The sequence below is a fragment of the Pteropus alecto genome, unplaced genomic scaffold (assembly GCF_000325575.1).
Source record: "Pteropus alecto unplaced genomic scaffold, ASM32557v1 scaffold33, whole genome shotgun sequence".
Classification (NCBI taxonomy): domain Eukaryota; kingdom Metazoa; phylum Chordata; class Mammalia; order Chiroptera; family Pteropodidae; genus Pteropus; species Pteropus alecto.
Genome location: NW_006435762.1, coordinates 2,770,886 through 2,784,072, shown reverse-complemented (window position 1 = coordinate 2,784,072; position 13,187 = coordinate 2,770,886). Strand labels below are relative to the sequence as shown.

The 13,187-nt window shown below is 38.3% G+C and overlaps 2 protein-coding genes across 5 annotated transcripts in view; one reads left to right on the top strand and one right to left on the bottom strand.

Annotated features, from left to right (window-relative positions):
- The window catches only part of LRRC31 (leucine rich repeat containing 31), an 18,331-nt gene extending 12,905 nt beyond the window's left edge, over positions 1-5,426 (top strand). For both annotated transcript variants that reach the window (XM_006910816.1, XM_006910815.1), the window contains 3 exons: positions 132-299; positions 3,764-3,931; positions 5,095-5,426. In XM_006910816.1, the coding sequence (XP_006910878.1) occupies positions 132-299; positions 3,764-3,931; positions 5,095-5,426 (668 nt within the window). The remainder of the gene's footprint in view (positions 1-131; positions 300-3,763; positions 3,932-5,094) is intronic.
- A 594-nt stretch (positions 5,427-6,020) lies between these two features.
- The window catches only part of LRRIQ4 (leucine rich repeats and IQ motif containing 4), a 14,805-nt gene continuing 7,638 nt past the window's right edge, over positions 6,021-13,187 (bottom strand). For all 3 annotated transcript variants that reach the window (XM_006910874.3, XM_025046056.1, XM_015588531.2), the window contains exons 3-6: positions 12,285-12,458; positions 10,896-11,034; positions 9,699-9,895; positions 6,021-6,301 (exon numbers count right to left, since the gene is read on the bottom strand). In XM_006910874.3, coding sequence (XP_006910936.1) covers positions 6,149-6,301; positions 9,699-9,895; positions 10,896-11,034; positions 12,285-12,458 — 663 coding nt within the window. In that variant the 3' untranslated portion in view covers positions 6,021-6,148. The remainder of the gene's footprint in view (positions 6,302-9,698; positions 9,896-10,895; positions 11,035-12,284; positions 12,459-13,187) is intronic.

Sequence of the window (13,187 nt, the reverse complement as noted above, 5' to 3'; positions counted from 1 at the left end):
AGTGTGTAAGGGCGGGCCAGGCTCAGACTACTGAGACCTGGGCTTGCCAGTCGAGAAGACTGTTGAAAACAAACACCCAGAAGAATTTGTGAGATGGTGCCTAAAGCATGTCACTGTTGCTATTTTAACAGCCCAGGTTATCCCTTTACTCTCGAGTCTTCAGGAATTGGATTTGTCTGCCAACAAAAACGTGGGCAGCTCTTCTGAAAACCTACTCAGCAGGCTCCGCTTTCTACCAGTGCTGAAGTCCTTACTAATCAACAGCTGTGCTTTGGAAAGGGAGACATTCACCGCCCTCGGTAAGAGGGTCCCTGGAGGCCGGTACAGTCACACCTGGGAGGGTGGTGTCTCTCTTCCCCTACACGTGACTTTCATTCCAAGGCTCTGGCCACAGGCAAAGGTGTAAAGTACTGGTTTGTCTTCTTTTCAGGAAATAGATTTTCTTAAAAGTGACCTTCTGAAGGCACGTGAATAACTCTGGCATTTGCATACTTAACGTTGAAAATCTAAAGTGTATATAACCAACTCTGGAGGTCCATGTCCATACTAACATGTAATTTCAATGAGGCGCCAATATGAATCCCTGTCTTATGGGAAAAGGGAGGCAATTACTAGTGTGCGAGCCTCGCCGACTGCCTGGCATCTACTTCCCAACAGGGTTTGCTGTCCTCTCAGAAATCTGGGCCTGCCTGAAGGTCATGGATACAGCCCAGCCTACATCAAGGGTCTACTGATTCTGACATTTCTGCCTATTTGGGGGCAAGAGCCTTGCCGGCAAGTAGAGAGAAACATTTCGAGGCAAGGGATTTTTGCCGTATTTCCCCAAATACACCAAGGCAACTAGCGCTTCGGGCACATGCTGCCTGGCAGGGGTCCCGATGCCACGTGCGATCCACTAGAATGACTTGCAGGTCTCAGCATTTGGTTGTGCTCACTGTTGAGATTTATTACAATGAAAGGATATAAAGCTATAAAGCAAAATCAGCAAAGGGACAGGTGCATGGGGTGCTGTCAGGGGGAAACGAGGCACAAGTTTCCAAGAGTCCTCTCCCTGTAGATGGGACACGCTCCATTCCTCCATCAAGTTGTGGTGACACACATGAAATATTGTCTACTGGGGAGGCTTGCCTGAACCTTCAAGACCAGGGTTTTTATTGGGAGATGGTCACACAGGCTCCCTTTGCTTAGCAGATACCAAAATTGCAGACTCCCAGAAGGAAAGCTGGCATTCAGCATAAACCACATTATCTGTACACAGACACCATTGGTACAATGAACCACACTTATCAGTTGAGGAGTGATGGGAACACTTCCAAATTCCAATTTCCCAGATGTTGGCTAAGGGCCAACCTTGCGAGTAGTCCTTTCTAGGGAGAGCGCAGTCTCACCCCAGGTAGGTTAACTTTTTTGCGCACGTGCACAAGACCAGAGTGGTTGAATTCTGATGCTCCCTGGATTACGATGAAAACAGCCCTTCTCTCTGACCTCCCAAGTGTTATGTCAGTTGACACTTCCTTAAAAATGAATTATATGTGGACCAAAGGCTATTATTAATAAAATTAATGTATTCTATAATAAGTAGCTATTTATTAATATCTATTAGTAGAAATTAATATAATTTACCCCAAATTCTAAAAACTCTATATTTAGGGTATTCTTGTGCCCATTTTTAGCCCAAATATTTTGTTCGGCCCACATAGACTTTGTCCTGACCATGTACTGCTCCCAGCTTTGCTTATCTCATTGCCCATGCGTCTGGATGAGAAAAAGTAGCAGGTATGTACCTTTCAGATCTGGAATTCTTAATGGAGACCATGGATCTCCCCCTCCCCAGGTCAGAGAGTCAGTCCATAGTCAGGCTTGGGAAAGGGAGCTGTGACATCCCTAGAATTGACTGCAATTATTTTGTTAGGAGACTGTGTGGTACATTTTCTGGCTCCAAAGCACCTGGAATCAGACTGCCTGAAATCAAATCCTGGCTCTAGTTCTTGTGACTTGTGGTACTGATCACGTCTGTGCTTTGTTTTTTTTATCTGCAAAATGTAAAATAAAATAATTGTATCCTATCTCGTAGAGTTGTAAGAATTAAATGGGTTAATGCATGTGAAGTTTATTAAAGGTGCCTGGCACATAGTAGATACTCATTAAATGTTAGTTAATATTATTATGGGGACAGAGTCTATAAATTCCATTTAAAAAATAAATTGGATCTTATCACTACCCAATGGCTGCCTGTAACACCTCTGGTAAAATCCAAATTCCTTCATGTTGTCAAAAAAGGCCCGGGTGACCTGGCCCTAGTACATCTCAGCCACTCTGCCCCTCGCTCCCTGAACCCAGCCTCAGTTGGCTTCTTTTAGTTTCTTCTTATCATCGAGCTCTCTCCTAACACTAAGCCTTCCTGTTTCCTGGATTTTCTACCCCTCATTCTTTCCTGGGGAGCTCTGACTTCAGGTCTCAGTGTAAACATCCCCTTCTAAGACATTAAAAACCCCTGTATCTTCTTTATATTTTTTATCAGCATTTATAATTATGTACTTATTTAGTGTGGTTTTTTAATGTCCATATTTTTCCCAGATTGTAATCTTCTTGAGGGCAAAGATTGCATTTATTCTTAAGTACCCAAAGCACATTTTAGGTATTTCTACATATTAGTTAAGTAAGTAGATAGGTGGATAGATAGATAGATAGATAGATAGATAGATAGATAGATAGATAGATAGAATAGATAGACAGACAGACAGATTAACTTCCAAAAGGGGTCTGTAATCCTTAAAATGGTTAAGTAAACGCATACACAACACATTCCATTGATCAGACTAATGCTCAGTTAGAAAGATTCTGCAAAAAATAAATTTGGGGACAACACAATGTTTCGTAGATATGCTTTCTAGTTGGAAAATGTTGAATAATTTTTTAGAAAATTTTGTTTTTAATTTTGTATCTTCTGTCATCAGAAGACACCGCTCTTTCCAATTACAATCAATGGATCATAATCAAGTAGATATTACACTAAATTACATCATCTAACATAAGTCTATCATTCGATTTGAATTAAAAAGTAAATCAAGTAAATATATATTTATATCACTTTTATAAGGAAAAAATTTTCATTTCTTATTGACAAGTCTCTGTACCATATGACTGGGAGGGGTTTTCTTATTAGAATATATATTTTCCCTTTGAAAATATTTTACTTTTTAGAAAAAAGGCAAAATTATTTAGTGTAATTAACTACTGTATCTTGTTCTGGTTAATTTTAGTGTTAGGGGAAACATAATTAAGCAGAAAAATCTTTTATTTTCCTTTTAAAAATCTTTCCAAAATACATTATTTCTTTCCTTTGTCTCTGTAACTGCATTTAAGGAAACACAAATACATTTTGGTGTTTCAGAGTCAAGGGAGGCTTGGCCCTGTCTCTGGATTTCAGCAGTGACTTTACAGTGGAATCCGTAAAACTGGGACTCACCCCGGGACTGATGACTAGCTGTCCAAACTCTTTGCCTCTTTCTCCTTCTTAAATGTGAAGGAAAGAAACCCCACTTGATAGTGAATTCCACTTAATCAAGTTTTACTTTCTAAGGTTTCTAACATTTCTTCGGAATAAAAACAGACAACATAAATATCAGGCAGGAGAGCCAGTCTCTAAAACTTTCTGAATCTGTTATGTTAATATGTTGCTCTAGCCTAGGTTCCCCAAATTCAAGGCTTAGGACCCCTAAAGAACCCTAAATGGTTGCTATTCTTGTTGCTGTCATTTTAGCTGAAGCTTCCATTCACCTCTCTGCTCTGGAAGTGTTCAGCCTTTCCTGGAATAAATGTGTTGGTGGCAACCTGAAGCTGCTTCTGGAAACTCTGAAGCTTTCGACATCCCTTCAAGTGCTGAGGCTGAGCAGCTGTTCCCTAGTGACAGAAGACGTGGCTCTCCTGGGTTTGTATCTACGGGTTCCACAGGAGTCCTGCCGCAGAGCTCAGTGTGCCTGCCTGGCAAGCCCAGAGGGAGGGAGGTAGAGAAGGCCTGGGGCTAAGCCCTCGGCTCAGCTTCCCTTCTTCTGACATTAGCTTAGAAGAGATCTGGTTAAAACAAAGAAGGGCAATGCTAAAGCCAAAAAGACAGTAGAGGGCATTTATAAAAGGAGACGGATAGAGATGTGGTGGTGGGAGGCTCCTGCAGGGTGCTCAGCTCCACGCCCGCCCATACCTGAGGGTCTTCAGTGTTCTCATTAGCAAACTCAGGCCCTGCTTCACTTTGTTGGGGTATTCTAAAAGGGTACTTCAGGCAGACTCATGCTGGTCACCCTAGAGAAGCTATGAAAGGGATTCTTCTCTGATCATTGATCTGGATGCAGGTTGAATCAGGAGACCTTTGAGGTCCCTTGCAACTCTGAGATTTTATTGTAGTATCTCAGCTCTAATCCATTCCGATTTTTGGCTGACAAGAAAAGCATGTGCTGTTTGCCTTGGCTGTCTCCTCTACTTCCTCTTACAGAAATTATTGTCTCTTATCTTTATTATTATTATTTATTAAGTGTCATTGTAGGTAGTACTGTGTGATATGTGCTATTCGAAAGGAAAATTGTTCTGTGTATTAGAGGTCTCCCAGTTGAATTAGAAATTATCCAGGTATATTTTGCACATGGAAAGTACTCAATTAAATAATTGTTGACTGAAGAATGACAGAATGAATGAGCAATGAACAATTAAACAGCATTAAATAGCAAGATTATTGGTCCTCAGTTAAAGCCAAAGATCCTTACTCCTTACATTTAGTTAAGGGAGGTCTGTAGGAAGGGCTGGGACCCCAGTGGAGTAAAGAGCAGAAGCTTGACAAAAAAAGATGTCCTTTGGGCTGAGATCTGGAAAGAAAAAAAAAATCCATTTGTAGCTGTACAGGGATGTGCAGAGAGGAAATTTGTTACTGAAGTAATTTCAGATGCCCTGAATAAAGCTGCTAGCTAATAACCAATCATTACTCATTATCAATATTGTCATTACTAAGCCTGGAGCTATAGTGTTATATTATTGGAAATGGGAAACAGCCACGGCAGACAGTATTCTTATATTTTAGCACTTAGAGTGATTTTTTTTTTTCAGTATCGGCGATACAGACAGGTCATCTGACCAAGCTACGGAAGCTTGACCTGAGCTATAATGACAGCATCTGTGATGAAGGATGGGCCATCTTCTGCCAAAATGTGTGGCTCCTCAAAGAGCTAACTGAATTGGATATTAGCCTTCGGCCATCAACTTTTCGAGATTGTGGACAATGGTTCAGACACCTGTTATGTGCCGTAACCAAACTCCCCGAGATCACTGAGGTAGGAATGAAAAGATGGATCCTCTCAGCTTCACAGGAGGAAGAGCTAGAACACTTTGACCAACATCAAAGCAGCAGCATTCACTTTGATCATGGTGGTTTTCAGTAAGCTGATTCCCCAAGGTCACATATGTGATGCAATTTATATAACATTCTTGAAATAACAAAATTAGAGATGGACAATAGCTTAGGGATTAGGGGTAGGTGGTAGGTGTCACTAAAAGGAGTAACATAGTGAAGACTCGCGGTGATGGAACAATTCTGTATCTTGATTGTATGGAGGCCACATAAAACTGCATGTGAGAAGACAAAACTGCATTGACCTACACACACGCACATGCAAATGAGTGTATGTACAACTGATGGAACCTGAATGACTTCTGTTGATGGCGCTAATGTAGATGTTCTGGTTTTGTTATTGCAGTTATGCAAGATGTCAACACTAAGGGAGGGTAAAGGGTGCATGAACCTGTCCATACATTTCTTTGGAACTTCCTGCAAGTATATAATTATTTCAAAATTAAAAGTTTTTAAAGCAGACAGGATAGTATAAAGGACCTCAATGTATTTATCATATTTTTCTGTAATTATCAACTTATGGCCAATCTTGTTTCACTTGGATCCCCCACATTTACCTCTCCCTGGTATTATTCTAAAGCCATTCCCAAGCATCATATCATTTTGTCCATAAATATTTCCGGAAAATAATCTTTATTTTTATACATAACCATAATTCTACAAATAATTTTTGTGTGGTAGGCATCGAATTTCTATATATTTTGCCTTCTTAATCCATCAGGGTTCATTATCTCAAGCCATTAATTTGTAGAATTATTTCTTCTTTCCCTTTGCAGGCTTTTCTTTTACATCCTTCTTTCCTTTCTTATCTTTTGGAGAATTCTTTCCTTTCTTTCGTAATTTTAGCAGTTCATCATATCTTCCAAGTCCTTTCCGTACCATTATTCCACGCCACCATGCTTGAATCTGAAAAGGAGACAAACCCAAGCAGCGTCACTATGGACTGGGGTGGTCACATCTCTTGGTCTGGCATGTGGTTTTAAAGATGTGGAGAACGGAATGTGATTAGAACTCAACCTCATTTTCTCTCTTTCTCAATTAGCAAGTCATCCAGGCAAATTTTAAAGAGAATATTTAGTGCTTTTATGCCCCAGGCAATGTTATAAACTTTTGAGAAACAGCACTTAAATACCAATGTCACTGACTTTATAGAGCTCACATTCCAGTGAGAGGAAGAAACAATAAACAGATGAATGTGTAATTTGACAGATCATGTTAAGTGCCCTGGAGATGACAATAAGGAGAATCAGGAGTGTCTCTACTCTGCTTTTTACTGTATTTTCTGGGCTCCTACCTACAGCCAGCCCTCACTTTTTCCCTCACTTGATCCTATTTCCTCCCACCTACTCAGGAACATCCCTCCTCTATTAGTAGGCTCTCTGAACCTCTAGCTTCCAGAATTGTGAGAAAATTAATTTCTGTTGTTTAAGACCCCCAGGCTATGGTACGCTGCTGTGGCAGCCTGAGCTAACTAAGGCAGTCTTTTTTCCAATGAGGCCTACCCCTACCACAAACACTGGCAATTTCATTTCTTCTTAGCTTGAACTTTTTCCCAGTGCCAATTATCACTTTCTAACATAGTATATAATTTTTTTTTTATAGCTCACGTTTTTATTCCCATCACACTAGAATGTAAGCAATACGATGAGATACTTGTCTGTTTTGTTCACTGATCTCTTTGCAGTGCCTAGAAGAGTGCCTGGCACATAGTAGAAGCTTAATAAGTATTTGTTGAATTAATGGGTAAATGAAGTAGGTGGGGATATGCTGTTTTATATAATGTAGATCAAGGGCAAATATGAAGATATTTGAGCAGAGACTGAAAACTAAGTGTGGGTGGAGTCTCGTTCATATCTGGGGGAAGTATCTCTGGGCAGAGGGAGGAGTGAGTTTTAAGACCTTAAAGCTGGAGCATGCTTGGGGAAAAACATCAAGGATCCTGTTTGTGACTCAAGTAAAGTGAAAATGGGAAAGATGAGATGTGGAGTGAAAGCAGCAGACTGTTAGGGTGATAATTTTCCAGGAGAACAATGTTGCCCTCTAGAGGTATTTTGGAAATTTATAGGGCTTTTTGTTGTCTTCAGATTTCGCACACAGTCTTCAACCAAGTGGCATGCACCCTGGTCCACAAAGACTTTCCAAAGGTATGCAAGCTTGGATAGTTTGGAGGCAATCCATTTCTATGTATAGCCTTTCCTAAAATGTATCTGCCTAGGAACACAGCTGCTGACTCTCTGAAACCTTCCCCTTCATAAATGCCCCTCTGGCACACTTCTTATCCACCTGACTATGACTAAGGTGTGCTGCCCTGGACTCCAAAAACCTCTGGGACATCAAAAAAGGGGACAATTCTAAGTAATATTGTTGATGTTGGCTCTAAGAACAGGGTAACCAATCATTCTGCCTTCTAACTCTTTGTCTTTGAGAAAATTGAAAGAAGACCAGTTGATTTGTCCTCTAAGAGCCTTCTCTCTGATTTTGGGGGGATATAAATCTGAGAAAAGTTCAAGAGTTATGTAAGGCATTGCTACTTAAAACAAAATACAAGCCCCCCCAAAAAAGGCTTCTTCCATTCTTGTCCACTTATCTATGTGAACAAGATTTCTCAGCACTTCATTGTTAAACAAAAAACAGGAATAGAACCAATACCAAACTCTGCCTCATTCTAGCAACAAGTAATATTTATGCAAAGATATATAAAGTATGTGAAAGAGTCTCTCTCATTTGTATATGTATTTTCCAAAAATCCTCTAGGTCAAATAATTAAATATCAAAATTTGTAATAGATTGTCTGTTGTTTTGGTCAATTTTATACTACTAACAACTGTAACATAACTAATAAAATATAACAATCCAGAACATTAAAAATGCTATGGTCACAGAAAAAATTAATTTTAAAATCTAGTGTATACAAATATTCTTGTCTAGAAGTATGAAAGCTGATCTATAAGTGACTTAAATTACATATATATGTATAAAATATTAAGATCAGTTCTGAGGGTAAAATTAAAATATGTTCAAGAAGAAAAAGATATGACAAAATTTCTGCCTATAAAATAAGAGCTTATTCAAGTATTTTGTAAATTAATGTTGACTGAGACATCAAATCAAAGTGGTATTTAGATTCCATTGGATGTATTTAAAATATTGATCTAACAGCTCGATTTGAGGATGTCAATATTTAAAATTCACTAGAAAGTAAATCCTTTGCAATGATTTAAACTTTGTGGCAAAAAAAAAATTTTAAATGTCAATTTAAAAATATATAAGATGATACATGGTTTTTCAAAATACTTTTAGAAAGTATCCAAAAGGTATTATTTTCATTATTACAATGTAGTCATTCTGGAATATATACATATTCAAATAAATATTTTAATGTAAATTACTTTTCTTTTTCCTTTATGTTGCAGCTCGGGCATTATTTTGATTTATTAAAATTATGTGTTTGGGGTAGATTATATTATGAGTTTAATTTCAGAAGAACAAAAGAGGCATCACATCATATTTATCATAAAAGGGAGGGCATTGTGTCTGATACAGTTGAGGGCCATTGATAGTGGGTCTTGCAACAAAGACTACCTCTTAGTCCAGAGAAAATGGAGAATCATTGATTTCAGCAAAGAAATAGCTGATCGACCTATGTTTTGCCAGCACCAGTTTAACTGCTGAGTAGAAGGTACATTGTATGGGAAGCAGGAGTGGATGTAGGGACACTAGTTAGAAGACTTAATGCAGTCATCTGGGTGTGAGATTATGGGGGCTTGGGCCAGTTGATTAAATAATATTGAATATTGACTGAATTGGACATATTCCAGGTCTGTGGAGGGTATCCTCATTTCTCCTTGGGCTGGCAGGCAAGGAGAGGAACAGGGCTCTTAGGCCTTTGATACTAGTTAGTGGCAGAGCAGAAATCTGGTCTCTAGATCTCTGCTCCATAAATGCTTTCATTTCTAATTTTCAGCTTTATCTTACTGACTTTGTTAATATCAGCTTTTTACTCCAGTGAATAGTCCAAGAATTTTGGATCATCTTAGGATTTGAAGTTTTGGTTTCTTTTGCCTATTTTTTGGCTTCTTATGTGACAAAGAGATAAGAAACATAAAAGACAAAAATGCTACGATGATGTTCAAAAACTCTCTCACTTAGCCTTGAGGATATAAAAGTAAATAAAAGTATCCCAAGGAGGACAAGGTATAGATGTGTAAAGTGAAGCCCCACTGGGTAATCTGTAGTGTGTTTAACACTAACCCTTGTCCAAAGCATCTGTAAATACATTATCCAGAATTTTTGCTGATTTTACCTTTGTTGCCATGAATTTCTTTTTTTTTTTCTCCTTCAGATATGTCAGTATAGCCTCTTTGCCTTCGGCGCACACTTCTATTGTGGGTTCTTCCATGGGATTGTCCATCAGTGTCAGAACCTTTAGATTTACTAGACGATCCAAATCCTCTGGAAGATGGGTGAGCAAGTTGTCCTCAAGCAGTAATTCTTTCAAAACTGAAAAAAAAAATTTAGATGATAGATTTATCTTAAAAATCAGCAAAATTAAAATGTGCAATCTTTAGTCCAATCACTTTGAAATGTTTGTTTCCTAAAGTGCCATGTCACAAAAGACATCAGATTTAATGAGGCAAACCCAAGTTCTCTTCTTTATAACAACTCAATATTGTTGGTGCTAGTGTAAATAAGTATTAGTGATAGGAAAATAGTAAACACTAAAAAATTTTTGAGAATGTTTCATTCCTCCAGAGACCAAGGGCAGGAGCATTACTGAGTATGGCATATCCACCCACCCCCAATCTTCGAATATCTTATGGGCAGGCAACAGCTTCCACTCATATTCTTTCATCTCCCTTTCATTAAAGAACAGTCATGGTTTAAAAATATATCTATAAACCTAAAGATTCACCATACTGTGGCAAAAAAAAAAAAAAAAATTCTGGTTCCAACAAGAGCTCAGAAAAAGCTTAAGTGAATGGATGTAATGATGGATGTACAAATAAAAAATAATAATTTAGCCTAGTAGAAAATGTTCGAATGTTTAAATAGGAATCATGTATGACTTTTCATGTCAATGATGTAGCTCTGAAAGCCTCCCCACTTGCTAATTTCACCACTCTGGTAGAAATATGTTTCCTTTTATTCAAGTGACTTAGTGACCTAATAAAAATTTACTGCAGGACCCCAACTCCAAATTCTGGCATGTAGTAGATATTCAGTAAATTATTGTTGGTGGTGTATGACTATAGGGATGAATTAGTACTTGCTATTTATTCTTCAATTCCTAATAAATATAAGTGCCTTTGTGAGGCTCTTAGCTGTACTAGTCAGGTATCTGGCCTGCTCCATGTCACTAGAGAGCCCTGCAAGGAGGTAATGGGGTAGGTCCAAGCTCTCTAAACACAAAAATTGGCCTTTAGTAAAGCAGGGAAGTCTTCGTCATGGGAAATACTGGATTCAAACTCTTCTAGGTTGCAGATCTACTAAGATTCCTCACCTTGTGCTTGGCAGATGGCATCTGGAAGTTGCTTAAGCAGATTGTGGCGGCAATCAAGAATCTCCAGGTTAGGCATTGATCCTAATGATATTGGCAGGTATTCCAGATGGTTATTCTCTATATACAGCTCTTTAAGACTCTGAAATAACATGAGAGTATACCATAATAATTCTTACATTGCTAAATGAATTATAACAACTAACATCACCTGCGAGTTCTCATGCTCTTTCAATGAGGGTTATTATGTATTAGAATAAAGGGAGAAAAAAAAAACATTTAAAGGACATAATCAAAAAACATAACTATTTTTGAGTTCAGCCATTGTTATGTGATTCTTATTTATGTGAGGAAAAGAGAACATGGGAATGTAGTGTTTGTTTCATGAGAACTTCAAGGAAAAATAATTTAACTACACATATCATTTGCTCCCTTTTGCATAGCTAACTGTAGCAGTTGCCACAGAAGTGTAATTTCCTCAAAAGTCAATCCAACATTGCCCAAGTAAAAGTAGCCAAAATGTACAGATAATGGGTTAACTCTTTTCAAATTCACTGGGCAAAAACTTGTTTGCATTTCACCCTAAGATTCTGAAGAGTATGTCATGACATGTACAAGGAACAAGATGAACAAGTTCTATTAACATAGGGCAAAGGAATGGAGAATTAGGAAGAGAAACCTGGTGTTATATGCAAGAAGTATCTGTGCTGTACATACCACTGCTCAGTTCCATGACTGGGAGCTTTGTAGTGGCTCACACCTACTTTATCCGTATTAAGAGTGCAGTATCAGGAACATGAAAAAAATAACAATTCTTTAAGGATGCATATAAATAAAAACACACTGGTATAGCTACTTTGAATGAAGTTATTTTGTTGCTTTGCTAGGATTTAAGACAGTGCTGTGGAACCAACTTCAGTGAACCTGGCACAACAGTGAAATAAACCATGATTTGCCTTCCAACCATGCAGGGAGGGAGATCTAATGGCCTATCCAAAATGCAGGCTCCCAGTCATGTCACCTGTATGATAACTAAGACTTCAAAATAGTACAGTTTTCAGAAGCTGCTTATAAAAAGTGAAAAGTAAATGGAAATCAGTATGGCTAGTTTCTGCAAATAAAACGTGCCAAATGATGCAGTAGAAAGGAGTAGAGCATGACATATCCGATAGCAGTCACAATAAAGTGTTCTTTGGGTATAAATCTGGAGGTTGTTCGGCAAGACAGTAAAAGCCTCAAAGTGTAACAATGACTGTTAGTTTGGAGCTGGAAATCTAGTATGCTTGATGCCACATGCAGCCTGTGGGGACACCGCCAAGTTTTCTCAGCATCAGTCAACTTATGGCATCAGTGGGCATGTACTTCTTTGCCTGCTCATTTGGGGAAGCTTACCTGTAGTTTCCTAATGTGTTCTGGCACATAGGTGAGCTTGGCTCCCTGATCTTGCCCAATGTATAATTTCTCTAAAGACTCTAAAGAAAGGATTTCTTCCGGAAATGAAAGGAACTGATTCCCAGTTAGTCCAAGCGTCTTCAGTTTTGAAAGTGAGATGAAGTCTGAAGGTAACTAGAAGAATTTCAAAAAGATGAGTTTCAGGTCAAGATTAGTTTTAACAGTAAAAAAATAAACTGGCTTTTAGTTTTGAGGCAAACTGTTAAACAAAAAGTAGAGAAATTTAGCAATTCCTACTGATGACAAGTTTGCATGTATGTCTGCATATATAATATTTATACTTGTAGATCTAAAAAGGCTAGAGTTGCACTTTTCCCTTGAGACTCTCTGCTCTTCACTTTTATGCACTGCTTTAAATTGGGGCATTTTTAAAAACTTCTTAAAAATTAAATTTATTGGGGTAACATTGGTTAATACAATTATATAATTTTCAGGTGTACATTATCATTTGACATCTGTATATTCTACTGTATGTTTACCACCAAAGTCCAGTTTCCTTCAGCTACCATATATTTGATCCCTTTTACCCATTTCACCTTCCCCCTATCTCCCTATATTTGACCCTTTTTACCGCATCTATCTCCCCCCTCCCCCCACCCCTTACCCTCTGATAACCACTAATCTATAATCCATGTCCATGAGTCTCTGTTTGTTTGTCCTGTTCATTTGTTGCTTTTAGGTTTATATCCCACATATAAGTGATATCATGTCATTTTCAACTTTTTCTGTCTGGCTTATTTCGCTTAGCATGATTATCTTGAGCTCCATCCATGTTGTCGCAAATGGCAGTATTTCATCTATTTTATGGCTGAGTAATAATCCATTGTATTTTTTTACCACCGT